The sequence below is a fragment of the Micropterus salmoides genome, unplaced genomic scaffold (assembly GCF_014851395.1).
Source record: "Micropterus salmoides isolate LMB-PRFRI ecotype aquatic unplaced genomic scaffold, ASM1485139v1 Ms_hic_scaffold_23, whole genome shotgun sequence".
Taxonomy (NCBI): Eukaryota; Metazoa; Chordata; class Actinopteri; order Centrarchiformes; family Centrarchidae; genus Micropterus; species Micropterus salmoides.
The window spans coordinates 13,048,935-13,066,701 of record NW_024041484.1 but is presented as its reverse complement, the minus strand read 5'-3'; the positions used below and the strand labels follow the sequence as shown (position 1 = coordinate 13,066,701).

Here is a 17,767-nt window from a genome sequence, read left to right as displayed (position 1 = left end):
ACAGTTTTAATACTTATATAAGGCTACTGACTATTCTGAAGAATGCTCATGGCCATTCGATGACAAAGTTAATCATAATAAGTTGTGTTGTCATCTAACCTCTAACTAACTTCATTGTAGCCCCTATCCCCCTCAGCCCGCCGGAAACCAAACCTATGCCCTTGGTGGAGCACTCCTCATTAAAGCCCTATCAGCAAGTCACATCATTACCTGTTTATTCCTTTCACTCGTCTCTCTCCTCCCTCTCTTCTGCTCTCTCTTTTAGCCAGCCAGCTGCCACACACTCCAGAGGATATTCCAATTAGAAACTACACACACACACACACACACACACACACACAGAGAATTGTGCACTGGTGGATATTCCAATTAAAAATACAACACACCAGACAAACACTCAAACACAAATACACAAGAAGTCGCTGGTAGACATTCTAATTAGCTGAACAAACATGGCATGGATGCTGCTCAGCCCAACCAGTAAGACAGGACGCTTCAGTACGTCAGATAACATACATGCATGCACACACAGATATACCTTTAAAAATCCATACAAACACACACAAATGACTTCTGCAGCCACACACCCCAAAGGTGCCATGACACATCAGCACCTACCAGTGGTCAGAAACAAACTCTTGGACTCACACAACATTAGCAGGTTCACTGGCACTCACACACAGTAGCTTAAAGGTTAGAAAAGCTGCCAGCAGTCTTAGGGCACCTGGTTTGAACCACATGACAGAAAGTTATGTTTCCCATTATCAGGTTTTAATAGTAAGTATACTCAGCAGATCCTATTTGCATGAATGTGGTGAAATGCAATGAATGCAGTGTATGTTAAAAACACTATGGAACATCCAGCAAGAGTATGATTTCCCTGATGTGTGATTAGACTGGATCACTTTGGTGTCAGCTTTTTGCCATGCGACAGAGGCAGTACAAGCCTTGAAAGAAAATGGGCTGAGATGCGAGGAAAGGGAGAAATGAAAATTGCCCGACAGACACTACAAAATAGGGACAGACTATAAGAGTCTACACTTTTATTGAGGCAGAGGAAGACCTGAACCTTCTGTGGACACATAAATATTCAGTGTTTAAGTAGAAGACGATGACACAACAGGAGAGATTATTGAAATTTGAGTTTGTGCAGATGGACTCACAGGCCATTTCTAGGACACACTTCGTGTTGGCGTTGTACACTGATTTGATTTATTTCTTTCCTGTACAGCAGGTTTTGTGATCTTTCCTGTGGATGTGTGTGTTTACGTGTTATGTTACACTTCAACCAGTGAATGATCCAGTGCTATCTCCCTGTTCACCACCTTGCCTATGTGTCTGTTTACAGCTTATCTGTCTACCACATGTGTACATTTACAGTGTACAAAAGGTTTGGCATGGAAATGTACAACCTGTGACATCTGCAATCAAGGAGCTGCCTTGAATCTCAATGAGTGTATGTGAAATGTTTTACTGTTAAAACTGTTCATGCCTCCTGAAACCTCTGATTCTAAACTCATAAAGCGAAAGGACAACTCTTATAGGCTGTCACACAATCAGTCAATCACTTACATACCTGATTATCTATTCCCTGAGGCAGTAGTTACCAACCTTTTATACTTACAGCCCCATAAAATATGATACATCATCACAGGTTATGACTCTACGACTTATCTTGGGACTCCTTGGGGGGGTCTCGCACCCCAGGTTAGGAAGCACTGCCCTAAGGGATACTCTGTCTCACTGTCTCTGTCTGTATGTCTCAATGCAATATACATGTAGATAACGTAATGTGCCTCCACAATGAAACCATCATTCCTCAGGTTAAAGCCTGAATGCTGTAAAGTGAACCAACACTCACATTCACCTTGTGAAAATTACCTCTTGCTCACATCATATAGCCATCAATAACTGACTAAAGGTAGGAAGAATAAGCTCTACAGTACAATCCTCTAAAACCCTGGACCAAGGCATGGATCCAGTCAATCAGCCAGACAGAAAATCCTCTTGTACTCACGGGGGATTCTGGACTCTAAACCATTAGTACAGCTACAATTGAAAAGCATATCTATCTTTCAGTGCCAAGAGATGCAGTTTAGATCTCAAAAAAGCGGTCAGGGGAGGACAAAAAGCAGACTTTTGTTGCCATAACAATACATGCAAATTTATGACTCAAAAAAGTGATTCCAAAATTTAATAATGCTGCAAAATGGGCTCAGGAGAGTTTAGTCATGCTCACAGAAAGCCCATAAACCACACCATCATAACCCACTTGTCAGTGAATTGTTATCTTATAAAAGGTATTTTCCACAAATATACATCACCCCAAAATCATCTAAACTGCACCCTTCTCTATGAAGTTATATCATGCACAAATACACACACATAGACTAGTGAAACACACATATACACCCTGTAGTCATCTTCCCTATAGTCTGTGATGTGTTGAAAATTGCTTGAAACAGGTCATATACAGGGTAATCCAACAGATAGATGAGCAGACTAGCAGACACACCATGGTATCATCCTCTCGGCAGACTCAGTAATCCTAAATATGATGAGGATGAAGTGCACACATCCGCTATTATATACTCACACTCTCTGTAGACTGTAGTTCACAAAAAAATTAAAAACAGCAGTTAAAGTAGGCAGGTTAAGTATATAGTACATAAAAAACTACATAAAAGATGCACACACTCACCCTCTCTGCAGACTGTGACGTGCCAAAGAAGATGGGTATAAATGCCAGCCAGATGATGCAGGTGGTGTACATGGTAAATCCGATGGGCTTGGCCTCGTTGAAGGTTTCGGGCACGCCCCGCGTCTTGATGGCGTAAACTGTGCACGTCACCATCAGCAGGATGGAGAAACCCAGGGAGCAGATAAGGGACAGGTCCGAGATGTCACACTTGAGGACGCCGCGTGCCGCCATGGGATCCTGGGTCCGCTGCTCGCCGTAGTCCACGACCGTGTGGGGAGGGTCCACCGCGAACCAGATGAAGACACCCAGCAACTGAACTGAGATGAGCGAGAAGGTGATGACGAGCTGGGAGGCAGGAGAGATGAACCTGGGAAGGAGAATATTACTGATATGAGGAGGTATTGCAGCAAGGGAATAATGCGGCCCGAGTTACAGGTTTAATTTCCAATGGGGCAACCCATGCTGGAACGTTTGCACACAAAATGATACATGACAAATATTCAAATTTTGGCTCAAAACTCAAAAATCCTTTACAATCTACCTGTAAACAAGACTATTGTTATCGAATCTAAAGGGCTGTTTCAAGTCTTCTATTCGACAGCAGCAATACATTATCTTCCTATACATGCAGCCATACACACTCCCACAAACCCACAGTTTGTTGCTGTCGAGGGAGATCAAGGAAAAGGTAATGAGATTTAAGGCAAGAATGAATAACACGGGCAAGTGAGAAGCAGTTATAGTAAACACATAGCACTGGATAGAGGAAAAGTGCTGAATATCTAGGATGCCAGAGGGACAAAAATGGAGGCAAATAATGCCCCAAAAACATAAGCTACATATCCACTCACACCCTGAGTGAAGAAACAACCTTCTCCTTCAAGCTGCAAGACTCAAAGGATGTTCAATGTCGTATTACCTGGAGGCACAACCCACACTGGAGCCTGAAAACAGCCTCAAAATCCTCTCTGCAGAAAATCATTGTATGTTAAATGCCTCATTCTGTGTCTCAGTGCCCTGCCTGAATTGCGTTGCAGTTTTTGTTCAATGTATGTATTTAATGTGAGTTGTTTTCTTTAATTTAACAGTAAGAGCAACAGTCTAAAAAAACTATAAACAACTAAATTTGTCCAGCCTTCACTGGAAAATGAGCAAGCCATTTGGAACACTCTAATTATCATTAAAAAGAATCTTTATAGGTATGAGTAATATCAGCAAAATAACACAATAAGTCCTACAGCTGGTTGGTGCTGAAGGAAAAACACATGACCATCTGGGTAGCAGGGACATGAACCCAAGCACTATTAAATACTGCATTAACATTTTAGCCACTTAGTTGATGCTCTCTCCCAGAGTCACTCACACTGAGTGCAAACAGTACAATAGGTGAGTGTGAGTTCATGACTCTCATAAATAATGGATGAAAAATAAATGATGAATAATGATTGCAAGCAGCTTAGTAAGAAGAACTGGAGGTTATGTCTTCATGTGAATACACAGTGGAGTGCACAAAAAAACCCCACACTAACAGCGACCTTCAGTGCCACTACACTGGTCGAAATCTACGTCTGCTGAGCACACATCCACACAGAGGGCAAACAGAGAGTGTGTATAATGACAGACAAGTGTAGTGTTCACCTAGGTGCTGTTACAGACTTCTTCCCTTGTTCAAAGATGCGGTGTATCCTGTTGGTCTTGGTGAGTAGCGCGGCATAGCTGAAACACATCCCCAAGCCCAAGAAAATCCTCCTGAGTGAACACACTCCCACATCCGGCGTCGCAATCATCAGGAACGTTATGGCGTAACACAGAAAGATTCCTGTCAGCAGCACGTAGCTCATCTCCCGTCCCGACGCTCGTACGATGGGCGTGTCATTGTACCGGACAAACGTGACGATGACGAAAGAGGTGGCAATGATCCCAAGCATGGAGATGAAGACAGGGAAGATGGCCCAGGGGGAGTGCCACTCCAGCTTGACGATGGGGATGGGAACACAGCCAGTGCGGTTGGCATCAGGTCGCATCTCATATGGACACAGCTCACAAGTGAACTCTGACGCCTGGGGACAAACAGATTTGACAATCTACACACCTTTTCTTTAAAAAGATGTTAAGTCCAATATGCTAATTAAAACAAAATCCTTTTATACATAAGAAGGAGCGTTAACATTTTGTCATTGCTTAGATTTGACTTGAAGAAGAACTTTTAGTTATACATGGATCAAGCTCATTTCCTCCTCCCTCATCAAATCGAGTAGAGAGTATAAACCATGAACTGTACTGGTCGTGCATTGAGTGATGTTGTCAATTTTCTTGAAAAGTGTCTTTGGCCTAAGACTTTTCCAATAGGCATATTAATTATCTTTTGATAACTCATCATTCTTTCAGCTGTTTGAAACATCTCTGAACATTCTGAGACAGATGGAGCCAACTAAAAAAGTCAAGTCAAATCTAGCCAGTTCCGGCTATAGGCAAACCTGGCTGGACCTGTACAGATGTGTAAATCTTCTTTCATCCAAACAAAACTCTCACACAAATATTGTAAATCTGTAAATAGCTCCTACATGTATGCCAATATACTGTAAATGTCCAGTGCTTTCATCTAAACATATCTCAACAGCTGATTCATTTACCAAGCAGCTGAGGCTGAACTGTGTGGTATCTACCTCTGTAAACTGACTGGTTAATGAGAAAAAAACTTATTTTACACACTTTTGTACAATTGCACTTCAGTTCATTTGTTTATTTTTGTCATGCTGCTATATCATTTTTCATTCTACTAAAACCCCAAATCTATAATAAATGTGTCAACAGATTATTGATTTTACAGCAAATGCATGTATCTGCAAAATGAGTATTGATTGCTTGCTTTGACAAGCATCGCCTGCTGCGGTTATGGCTGATATTTTCTTTTCCCTTTATTGCTTCCAGAACGAGGCAGCTCTTTGCACATATACTTGCACGTTCATGGATTTTTCTAACTTAATAAGACGGATGATGGGCTGCCAAATTGTCCCCAACCGTGATATAATTAACATGGGGGATGTATCTTTATAATATGCGATCACACCCTTTTCCCTCACCTCAAATTATGTACTTCCATTTGCTATAATAGCATCTGTGGGGTTCTTCCTGCATAATATGAATGCAAAACGGGCCACCTAAGTGGCTCAGTTTTTTTTTGATTGCCTGATATTAGTTGAAACAAAAACCCTGATCACTAAACGGGGGGACAGAACTCCAGTGTACAGTAAAAGGAAGCAGACAATAGCTGTCAGAAAACAGATGCATGTTTATATTGTCTAAGTGCTCTTATTGCAAACAAATCTAATCTAGTATTTGATTCCTTCCAACAAGTGATACTGATTGTGGCTTTAATTGTTAAGCAGGTGCAGGAAGTTCAATTAAGGTTAGATATTTAGCCAAAATCTCCATTTGTACCACATTTTTATTGACAGATGTGAATTACTTATGCAAAAAGCTTCTGCAGGCTTTCCTAGTTTTTAAAACACAACAACCAAGGTATTTTTTGAGTGAAACGTTAGTATGTTTTTAAATCTATTTTTTCTATGATTCTACAAAATCACACTGCCAACAACTGCCAAAATGCAACACCAGGATGTAACACACTGGAGTGTGGCTTGTTTGGGATTATACTTTGAAACAGATAGTTTTGACAGTACATGTTTTGAAAATAATGTAAACCATATAAATCATCAATGACTGAGTGACAAAAGTGAATTATGTTTTAGGTGTATATTGCTGCCAACAAACTCTGAACCGTGTAATTCAAGTTTTCAGACGGCATACAGTTTGGTAGAAAGTCTCTGGAATAAGATTTGGACTAGTTTGGCTGGCCTGTGTTTCTCCAGAGATTTACCTGGTACTGGTATCCCTCACAGCGCTCACAGTGCCAGCAACACGGCACACCTTTGACCACTTTCTTCCTTTCCCCCGCACGGCATGGGATGCTGCACACAGAGGGTGGGAGAGATGGGTCCCCTGTCTTCCAACGCATGGCCTCGACCTAGGAGAGGAGAGGAAAGGAGAGGAGGCAGATAGACAATTGGACAAAGGTATGAGATCAGTTCTATATGGCAAATGTAATGTTTTTTTTTGTGTATGTGTGTCTTAAGTTCAACACAACAAACCTGAAATAATCTGTTTCCATGTGGCAAAAACAAACTTCCCACCTTCTTGTGGGATATAATGCTACACAAAAATTGACAGCCATCTGCTAAGGCTGACATTACTTTGTCTTAACAGTCCTTTAACACTCACGTTTTGTCTGTACCTGCAGAAAGTGTGTCTTCAGGGTAACTTGGAGAGCAATTACCACAAGCAGATCCTCTGATCGTTTTCCTGAGCGCTGCCGGGCACAAAACTAACACCAGCTAGTCTTGAAGCCAGCAATCAGACCATAATCAGATCTGGCACAAATAGGCCATCTGTATTTCCTTCTGTGTGTGTGTATATATGTGTGTGTGTGTGAGAGAGAGTGTGTGCATGCATATGTTCTTCCATGTGTGCGTTTTGTTTGTTTGTGCTTGTGTCACACTGGCATTATAGCGAATCCCAGAGCTTTCCGTATGTCTGCTGTGTGTGAGTTTGTGTGTGTGCGTTTTAATTTGCCGTTATGTGTGCTAGTGTTTGTAACTCTGTCATTACACCGAGTCCCTGAGGTTCATCCGTTGCCGATGGTGCTGAGTGAAATGGAGCATTACTGTTTTAAACAGGCACACAATGTACCCGTCCAACAAAAACTAGTTAGGAGCAAAAACTCATCAGGGACACAGAGAATGGACTTGATTTGATCATTGACACACATATAGAAAAACAAACACACACACACTTGCAGCATTTAAAAAGCAATATTGGGTTACAGGCTGTTCACAACTTAGTGCTGCAAATATATCTGCCAGAAGAAATACTCTAATATTAAAAAAGTGTAGTGTGTGTGTGTGTGTGTGTGTGTGTGTGTGTGTGTGTGTGTGTGTGTGTGTGTGTGTGTGTGTATGTGTAGAAGTGTAAATTAGCATTGTTTAAAACTTTTGAAACCGTTTTTGTTGGGTGCTGTTTTTTCCTCTTTATTCAGTGTTTTTACTCATTACTTATTCATAGTCTAAACAGCTCTTGCAGACTTTTTACATAACACACCTTATATTTTTAACAATAACCATAAATTATGCACAGCTCAAAATAACAAAGCCCCGGTCATGAACCTCTCTTCCATTAATTATTTCAGTGACACAATAATAGCTGTAATAGGATTCTGCTTTAATTATAAATATCAACTTAACTATGTTTGTGTGTCCAAGTACTATATTTCGAACCAAACATTTATCGTGAAGCTCACTGGCTTGACTGGTACTGTGCCTGTTGCACAGAGCTGAATTTCCTTCATACTGAGCATTCAACAGTTCACCTGCTGCCATCACTACATCTGCCACTGTGCCTTCAAACCCAACTGGATTTTTAAACAAATTAAACACATCTGTTAATATGTCAACCCTTGAAGCCCAATCATGTGTGTCTTGTCCTTCGTGTCTCTTTCTCTCTCTCTCTCTCTCTCTCTCTCTCTCTCTCTGTATCAGCCAGGCCGTCCATCAGGCAGAAAGCACTTCGTGTCTATTAGTCTTCTCATCTGTCACCTGGCCTTTCTAATGAAGTCCTGGGTGGATTTATAACACCAAGCACTACATCGTGCTCCGGGAGTTGTGTGCATGCACGCGTGTGTGTTTGTGTAAGTCAGTTAGTGAGAAACAGAGTCAAAAAACACATGGATTCCAGTTTGCTTGTGGATGAAATCATTTTTGTGTAGATGTGTGGGATGCTCCGGTGTATAATTAGTATACAACTATACAGTTTTGGTGCCAGCATTTACAGGTAGTAAACAGTAACACAAAAGTGATTACACCCCTCACATTTTTGTAAATATTTGATTATATCTTTTCATGTGACAACACTGAGGAAATGACACTTTGTTACAATGTAAAGTAGTGAGTTTACAGCTTGTACACAAAATAACACATCAGACAGCCATTAATGTCTACACCACTAAGTACACCACTAAATAAAAATGTTCAGTGTTTCAGTGTTGTCACATGAAAAGATATAATCAAATATTTACAAAAATGTGAGGCGTGTACTCACTTTTGTGAGATACTGTATATTCGCACGACCTTGTGTGGGTGTTAGTCAGTGAGAGTGTTTCCCTGCACAAAGCACAAAAAAGAAAAGATCCATACTTTCTTGTAAAAATGCTAAATTCTACCAAACTTCAGTGTCTTAATCAAAGCAATAACTTAAAACAAATCTAGCACAGTAACAGGAGATTGTGAATTCATGGCAGCTAGTTACAGTGAAGTTGAACTTTCATTATGCTAAGACATTTGGTCTATAATGCCTCAGAAGCTTCAATAAACCACTCAAATTAAAATACATTTTGGATTGGATTGGATTATATGTTATTGTAAAAGCATTTTTTCTTTATAATTACACAGAAGTCAGCGACTAGAACAAATCCAGATAGAAAAGAAGGTTGAATATGCAGTGAGCTTGAAACACATGAACGATAATATATGTGATATTTTGCACTTTTGTTGTTTAATTTATAGTTTCCTTATTGCATTTCACAGATTGGTGTGAGCAGGAAATTACATCTGATGGTTTATACTGTATTTCTGAATGAATAACAGCAATGCCTTTGGGAGCTTGGTGTCTGCATGTATATGTAAAATCTCACTTTGAGGTGTAGTTTATTGGTCCAGGAGCCGATGACTCTGTACTCCGCAGTAGACCTGTTGTTGATCTGGTACTGGAAGATATCGTATCTTCCTGGAGCATCTCCATTCTCATTAAAAACCACTGGTGTACCGGCACTTCCTGGAACAAAGACAGCACATGTTGGAGAGTGGGTCAACAAATGTAATGTCATTTAATGTAATAATCAATGGCTCCATTCTTTATTGATCACCACAGTAATGATTACGACTCCCAAAGATGAAAAAGATAAAAATTTAATGATATTAGGGGGCCAAATCTTTGATAAAATATAGGATGACGTATCATTTTGTAGCTGCATTCAATCTAAATAAACCAAGACAGCATGATTAATGTTTTGTAATGTAATTGTGGTAACAAAAGAGGATACAATGCACTCAGAGAACACTGTTAAAATGCTTTTTGAAAGACAGAGGTTCAACTAAGCAGCATTATGATGATAACTTTTTTTGACTCGTAAAACTTTCTGACTGGCAAGGAAAAACTTATTAACTTGCCAAACTTTCTGACTGGTATGGAAAAACTTATTAACTTGCTAAACTTTCTGACTCACAAGCAAAACTTTTTGACTTGCAATCAAAGAGGACAAATTAGCAATTAAAACTTTTTGTGAGACAAAAAAGGCCTGGTTTTTTTCAGATTTTTGATTGCAGTGTGATAAATATGCTCTCGAAACATTTTTTGCTTGCATTAAAAAGACACAAAAATACCTTCATACCGTTTGTTTGTTTGTTTGTCTGTTAGCAAGATTATGGAAAATATACTGACCCAATTTTCATGAAACTTGGTAGATGGATGTAGCATGGGGCAAGAAAGAACCCAATACATTTTGGAGTGGATCAAAATCAAGGGGCGTATACACAAATTACTTTTTCACTTTTGGTAACACTGTGAGATAGGTCAACACCAGTGTATATCGGCAAAATGAACTGAATTTGTTGTGCATGCGCGAAGCTAAACTAAACATAACAACAAAACACAACAGCCACCTGAAACATTACTGTAGAAACAAATGTTTCGCACAAATCTTAAAATTTGGCAAATTCTTGTAAATGTAGCTACTAGCTGATACGGTTCCCCAAACTAGCCAGTCTCCTCTCTACCTAATACCTGCAGGCAGTGAATCACAGCAGCAGTGGGAGGAGGACAGGAGGAAGAACTGATATTGACTGATGTCTTTGTTCTTCATTCTTTCTAAACTTCACTCATTATTTTTGATCTCAGAAATATAAGGCTATATATTTCACTGACATTTTAGATTTGTTTCCATCGAGAGATTATTGCCGGAGGTCTGCCCTCTCTCAGTGCCCTTCTAGTTTAATTAGTATTTATTCAGATTTTTCCAGGACTACATAGTAAATGGTTGGCATAGTAAAATGCATGACACAACAATAAAAATGTCAGTCATTCATATGTAATATTTATATAACACATTATTCATTTTGCAGTAAGGTCTAAATACAAAAACTACATACATACAACTACACCAACAAGCTCCACCAACAGACTTAAAAACTCTTTCATCCCCCTGGCCATCAGACTGTACAACAGCTCCTAGCCATGGCAGGGAGGACAATACTGTACAATCAGTACTCTTTACTTCCATCTGATCTCCATTTGCACTGTTTACTGTTTTTGCACTGTTTTACTGTGGCTACTGTGTTATAAGTTATTTTAATTTAAATTTTATTTTAATATAGGTTTAATGTATGTTTAATGTATGTATGTTTCGTTTGCTACTGGATACTTGAATTTCCCTCGGGATAAATAAATTTATCTATCTATCTATCTACATGAGGTCCTTATAAATCTAATGAAGTCCTATTACCTCTGGCGGTGTGTTAAGGGGCCGCGATAGCAAAAGTACTGTCACCTTTAGCCTTTAATCTGGTCTGTGTTGTATTGTACCTGCATTTGTGTGTGTGTGTGTGTGTGTGTGTGTGTGTGTGTGTGTGTGTGTGTGTGTGTGGGCACGCTGTAGAGTGGTGTGATTGAATCTGCACACGCATGGCTAAGTTTATGTGTTTGCTTAGGTCTGGTTTTCTCACCACCAATAAGGCTTAACACTATCATTTTATCCTTCTCCCTCTCTCTCTTACTCGCCCTTCCATCTTTTATATAGCTATACAATCAAATAAAATTGCTGAATCTTGCGTAGCACAAAGGAAATCCAATTACAGTGCACATGTGGATAAAGCACGGCATTATGGAAATTCCACCTGTGTACTATAAGTCATTGATATAGTGTGATGATGCTGAGAATATATATAAACAGTTGCCTGAGGCAAAGCAAAAGAGAAACTGTGAAGATGAAGATTGGAAAATGTGGAGAAACAGAACAAGTGTGTTAGATAAAAACAGAAACTGAATTGAAAGGGAGACAGGAGGAGAAAGGCCGACAAGAAGAGTTGGGTGGGTAGAGAAAAGAATGCCCAATAGGACAGAAAGAAAACTAGTCACAGAGACCGAGAGGAGAAAAGTAAGATAGAATTGAGAAACTCACAGACAGAAGTAAAGGCTCTCTCACTGTGATCATAAGCAATGACAGATATACTGTACATAAAAGAGAGAATAAGTGAGTTTGTGTCTCATTGAGTGAGTAAGACCGACCAATGGGGGAAAGAGCAAATTGATAGAGACAAAAATAGAGGTCTCAATCTCTCCATTGTTACCAGAAGTTACGAATGAGTTCCATTTCTGGGAGAATTGGTACATGTCAATCTGTACCTATTATCCCTCCCACTTTAATGTTGCGGCTGTTACACACACACACACTCTCTCTCTCTCACACACAGAATAATACATGTACTGACGTTTAGAAGACATGCAGACACCACTAAACTCATGCATACTGTCCAATCTAGTCTCTTCCCTCACCCTAACTCTAATCTTGACTGTAATTACTAAATAACAAAAGGAGGTGAAAACCTGCAATTAGGTATTTTGCACAACAGTAGGATAGGCTGAATTAGATTGATTTTCACAGACTTCTTTATTATATATTCTTTATTATTTTACCTGAATTGCATTGATTTGAATATAGCATAGCTAGTGCTAAATGTGAATATATCTGGTCTGATTGTTAATGTGCTTGCCATAGACTACACTGTACTGTTATTTTTTTATACTTTGTTTGCTGTCTTGTAGGCACATAGGATGATGTCACTGATGTATTCACCTCATCAAACAGTGCACATTTATGAGTACAAAATGAAATGAAAGAATAATGGGAATCAACATAGACAAGGCCAAATAAAAATAGAGGCAATTTAGAAATTTACCAAATTCATGAGACAAGTACCTGCCAGGGCTGACTGGTTTATTAGGGCCACTTGATTGGTCAGTCTGGAGCCGAAACCAAAAACAAAGCAGCTTTATTTCTCACCCTGTGATGAGCATGTCATTTTTTCCTCACCACTCTCCAACTGGCTGACTTTCTTCTAATTTTCCCTCCACAATCCAACAACGCCTCTTCAGAGCTCGTTAGGGATGCGGCAACTAAAACAGCTGTTTGGAGTAGAAACATGCTGGCAGGCACTTTAAATTATGCAAAATCTTTGCTCTGAAAGCAGTGGTTACCTTCAGTAGAAAATGATTATTCAATCTCATAGTGTTCGTACAATTTGTTGGCAATTTCTGAGTAAGTTGGATAAAGACAGCACACTTTTTAAAGGCCGCCGCAATTACTGCAAACACACATACAATAGGCATGACAGGAGCTTGCAGCATCGAGCCAATATGTTGGGAAAACAGGTAGTTGAAAACCCCTGATCAGTCCTGATTAATGTTTTGGTTTAAGAGATGCATGGACAGGCTTACTGGCCTAACGAATTTCCATGTAGGTTTTGTTTTGTTTATTCAACACAGCATTTCTAGAGAAAAGGCTCATATTGGCGGAGTATGTGCAACAGGGGCATGTGGAATTTATATTAAAAATAAAATCTAAAATTAACAAAGTAATGATGTGCTTTTTTATTGTTTTACCTTAAGAACATTTAATCACAGTAAAATTGTTTGTCTGTTGGGCTAGTAAAAAAAGAAAAGTGGGAAAAGAAAATTCATCGAACATGTGAATGTGTTGATGTACTGTGTCGTTGGTGTGCGTGCAGTGACATACTAACATGCTGATTTTCACAACTTTCCACTTTAGTCGACCTTCAAAAATAAATGATTTACATGTCATCCTGGCAACACACATATTTCTCATGTTCAGTTATTCAGTGGAAGATGCTGCACTGCAGCCATTACCGGAAAGTTAATGCTGTATTCAGTCTAGAAAATAAATTGTCTAACTGAGCACTTAGTGAGTCTCCATGTCCACAATGTTGGAAGTTATTTGAGTATCCCTGATTGGACATTTGTCATGATGTTTTCTTGTGTGCAATGTGGTAACTGTTGTTTGTCACAGCTAACGGTGCTTCATTGATGCCTTTGTCAACTTTTGTTACAACTTTTAGTTTTAGAGGACATTTCTAAGAAAACTTTTCCTTGTCTAGCTTTCACCCAAACACCAACCAATTCAATCTAATCAAATTTTAAGTGCATTTTGATACCCATTACTGTCCATTTTTTACCCCTTACAGTCTTTATTGTACCTTTAAGAGAACATGCAAACCTCAAGAAAGCTGACAAGCTGCTACATTACACAGAAAGCGCCGAAAAAACATGGGGAGCAGATGTATGTTAACGCAATGCATTGTTTTACTTGCTCTGATTTAGGGAAATAACAATGAAATCTCTGAGGGTCCTTTCAAACCTGGATCGATTGGGGACGTTGTTCCGAAACAAGGGGGTGTTTCCCCTTTGGCCTGGTTCGTTTGGAAATATGTGAACACAACAACATCACTCTGATCCGGAACAAAACAACCGAGCCTAGATCGCCTAGAAGAGGTGGTCTCTCCACTCAATTCCATACGAACCTTGGAGCAGTTTGTTTGCAGTGAGAACTTGTCAACACGGAGCTTCAGCAGCGTATTTTGCAAATTTGCTGCGTATGTTGTTGTGATTAAGGTATTGTATAATGTACGGCTGTTGGAGTTTTTTTGCCTTCTCTCAGCACTGCTCAGCAGTGTCCAACATCTGTGACCAAATATCTTTGAGGCATTTCAGCTTCTTGCACCACCAAGTCAACCCGAGATTCATTTTGTTTTGCTGTTGTAATGGAAATGCCCCACAATGCAAAGCGCGACCTGCACACATGAGGCAGTGATGTAATGGCGTAAGGAAAGCCCTATGCAATTTGGACCGCTTTACAATAGTGCGGTGTGAACACAAGTGACGTATTCAAAATGATTCGGAACAAAGTATCTGTTCCGGGACAAAACAAAATGGTCTAGGTGTGAAAGCATCCTAAGTTTCTTATTTGAGGAAGTTTGGTGCTCAGATTTGGATGCCTGTTCTATGGCAACTGTTGCTATGGCAACCGGCAGCACATCCCTTCCCTACACTTTTGTTTTCATCTGTTTTGGCTTTATTATCGAAACACATGTTATCTGTCACAGAAATACCGGTAAAGGAAGTCGGGTTTGGATTAAAGAGCAGCAGACCTTGAGATGGCCCAACAGCCAGATCAACTGGAGGTACCACGGTGAGTATCTGGTCCAGAGGAGAGGAAAGAGAGCCGGGATAATCATGTTGGCCCAGCTTGAACTTAAAGCTGCTCCTGGCTAAGGTCGGGGCTGGACCTTAAAATGGGACCCACTTGAGTCCCAAAGACAGAAATCTGAGAATGTTAAGTCCACATCTTTACAGAGACCTACCCCATCAACATCCCGGATCAAGCACTCGGCGGGTGGTCCAAGTTCCAAGCAGTCAGCACAAGATGAGAGGAGGTGGAGGTGTTTCCAGTGATGATGCTAGGTGCTTAAACGCACTCGAGGTGGACACTGTTTCCCAAATGTCAGACTTTTTAATGTGAAGATGAAATCACATTATCATCTTGCTGCTGTTTACATTCTCCCCAGACAGAATTCAAAAACTGCACTGTGGAATTTTTGGGGTGTAGCCTATATGTGCATGCATATACGGTATGTATTAAAAAGACTGTATACTGTATATTGTTTTATATTATTTTATTTACCATAATAATTTTTTATTTAACTTTCTTTTTGTTATGTAACCTTGTGTTTTATAATGATAAATAAACTTCCATGTAAACCTTGGATGTGGTTAGAACCGCTAATACTTCTAGTTAAAGGGGAGTGTGTGTGTGGGTGTATGTTTGTAACTGCGAGCATGTTCTAATAGACTTGTTTTCCCCAGGTTTTCTCACTGCAACAGCAAGACACTGTAGCGACACAGGCATGTGTTCTGCTGGATTGTCCTCAAGCAGGATACTGTTTCAATGCTTGCCAGAGGCACTGCTCTGTAGAATTGGAGACTTTCCCTTTGGGGATCAACAATAGAATATCACAAGAAACTTTCACAACTTTCCTCAAAGGAACCTCCCAGGTCATGACATTTTACTTCATTGTTCAATATCTACTAACAAATGAAAGATTTAATGCACTGAAACCAATGCGAATTTACATTTAGCTGAAATGGACTTGCAGACGGAGATAAACTCACACAAGGAGAATGAGAGTAAAATAAGAGTGAAACAGTAATATTGGCACAGGGAAGTGGATGAAGAATTGATTTGCTTTGCCACTACGTTGAAATATATTCAATGTCACTCACACCCATCTGAATCATACTAACCCAAGAGAGAGATGGAGAAAAGAAAAGAAAAAAAAAAGATTCTGAAATATAGGAATAAAAGTGAGCAAGACATCAGAAACACCTCAACCTTTAGCCAGCAAGATGGGGGGAAATGAGTGACAGAGGGGAAAAAAGGAGAGTAAGCAGGTCTGCGGGAAAGCATCAAACCCCGTCTGTCTGACAGATAGACGTGGAGACACATGGATCAACTTAAAAGCAAAAGAAGAAAGGGAAAACGATGGTGAACAAGGGAGAATGTGTGCAAATATCACATAGCAAGGAAGCTGAAAAACTCCAAACTTTTTAAGTTTGACTGAAAAAGGCTAAAAGATAGACATTCAGAACTACAGAATGTGTGAGAATGTCAATTAGCATAGGCCCTAAAACCTCTCCAGCTGAAAGACAGAAGCAGGCAGACGGAAAAGAGGGGCAGAGGGAGTAAGACAGTATATGAATAGCCTTAGACCTCTCCATGTTACTGGAGCTAGAGAGACAGTGAGACAAAAGAAGAGAAAAAGAGGGATGGATGTAGAGAAAAAGACAAGTTGAGAAGAAGAAGCAGAAGGGCTGTTAAAAAGCCCTTAGCCTTGCCTGGTTCACTTTAGAAACGCTAAGGGTGAATAGCAAGTCTTCATATCAGAGACTAAGTGTTTATGACAGGGAGATGCAAAAACTACACTGCAGCATGCATTAATAAAACATGGGGCCGTGTGTGTGTTCTAGGTTTTTGCCAACAGGCTCCCATCTGTGTGCTATGCATCGATAACAGGGGAGAATGACAGAAACGGACAGTGAAATAAAAACACACAAAGAGAATAAGAAATGACAGAAGAAAAATAATGAAGCCTGAAATTATTGTCATTTTCACAGTATTCTACGGTGAAGGGAAGTAACTGAAACTGAGAAGCTGGTATTTTCCCCTCCTCTCTGAATTTTCTATCATGTAAATTGACTTTTTTTTGCTGTCTGTTTGCAGTGTTTTCCAAGCCAGTTTTCACTGCTTGCTGTAAAACTATCCTTATAGCCAAGCCTCCCTCCTTCCACAGCAGCTGGTCCTTCCTCTCCTCTCCTGTACAAAGTCTCTTTTGCCTCTCCATCCCCTCATCTCTCTCCTTACCTCCTAGCCTCGCTTCATCCCACCGCTCTCCATCTCAACAACTACCCATTTTCTCCTTTCGTTTCCTCTGTGCATTTCCAAAGTACTCTAACTTTCCCTCTTCCCCCTGTCTATCGACACCTCCCTCTAAGATCATCCCTTCTCCACTCAGCCTATCCATTATCACTGTGAATTGTCTTGGGGGGGGGGGGGGGGCAGCAGATAATAGAACAGGCAGAAGAAACAACACATGCTTGAAGAAGATCCAAATCTAAATGGTTCTCACTGTGAATAAGAATGAAATACTTTGGCTAAATAGTGAAAGTGAGATTAAGATGAAGAGAGGGAGGGCCAGAACAAAGGAAAGATTGTTGAGAAAGGGAGAAAAGAGAAACTACACACTTTGCACATACACACCCACTTTGCGCGCATGCATACAACACGCACAGCACAAGAAAGCTTTGGATGGCAAGAACCAGTAATTGCAG

The 17,767-nt window shown here is 40.0% G+C and overlaps 1 protein-coding gene across 6 annotated transcripts in view; it reads right to left on the bottom strand.

Annotated features, from left to right (window-relative positions):
- The window catches only part of grm8a (glutamate receptor, metabotropic 8a), a 302,831-nt gene that overhangs the window by 30,690 nt on the left and 254,374 nt on the right, over window positions 1-17,767 (bottom strand). For all 6 annotated transcript variants that reach the window (XM_038738811.1, XM_038738810.1, XM_038738814.1 and 3 more), the window contains 4 exons: window positions 9,447-9,586; window positions 6,582-6,728; window positions 4,340-4,761; window positions 2,702-3,068 (listed from right to left, as the gene is read on the bottom strand). In XM_038738811.1, the coding sequence (XP_038594739.1) occupies window positions 2,702-3,068; window positions 4,340-4,761; window positions 6,582-6,728; window positions 9,447-9,586 (1,076 nt within the window). The remainder of the gene's footprint in view (window positions 1-2,701; window positions 3,069-4,339; window positions 4,762-6,581; window positions 6,729-9,446; window positions 9,587-17,767) is intronic.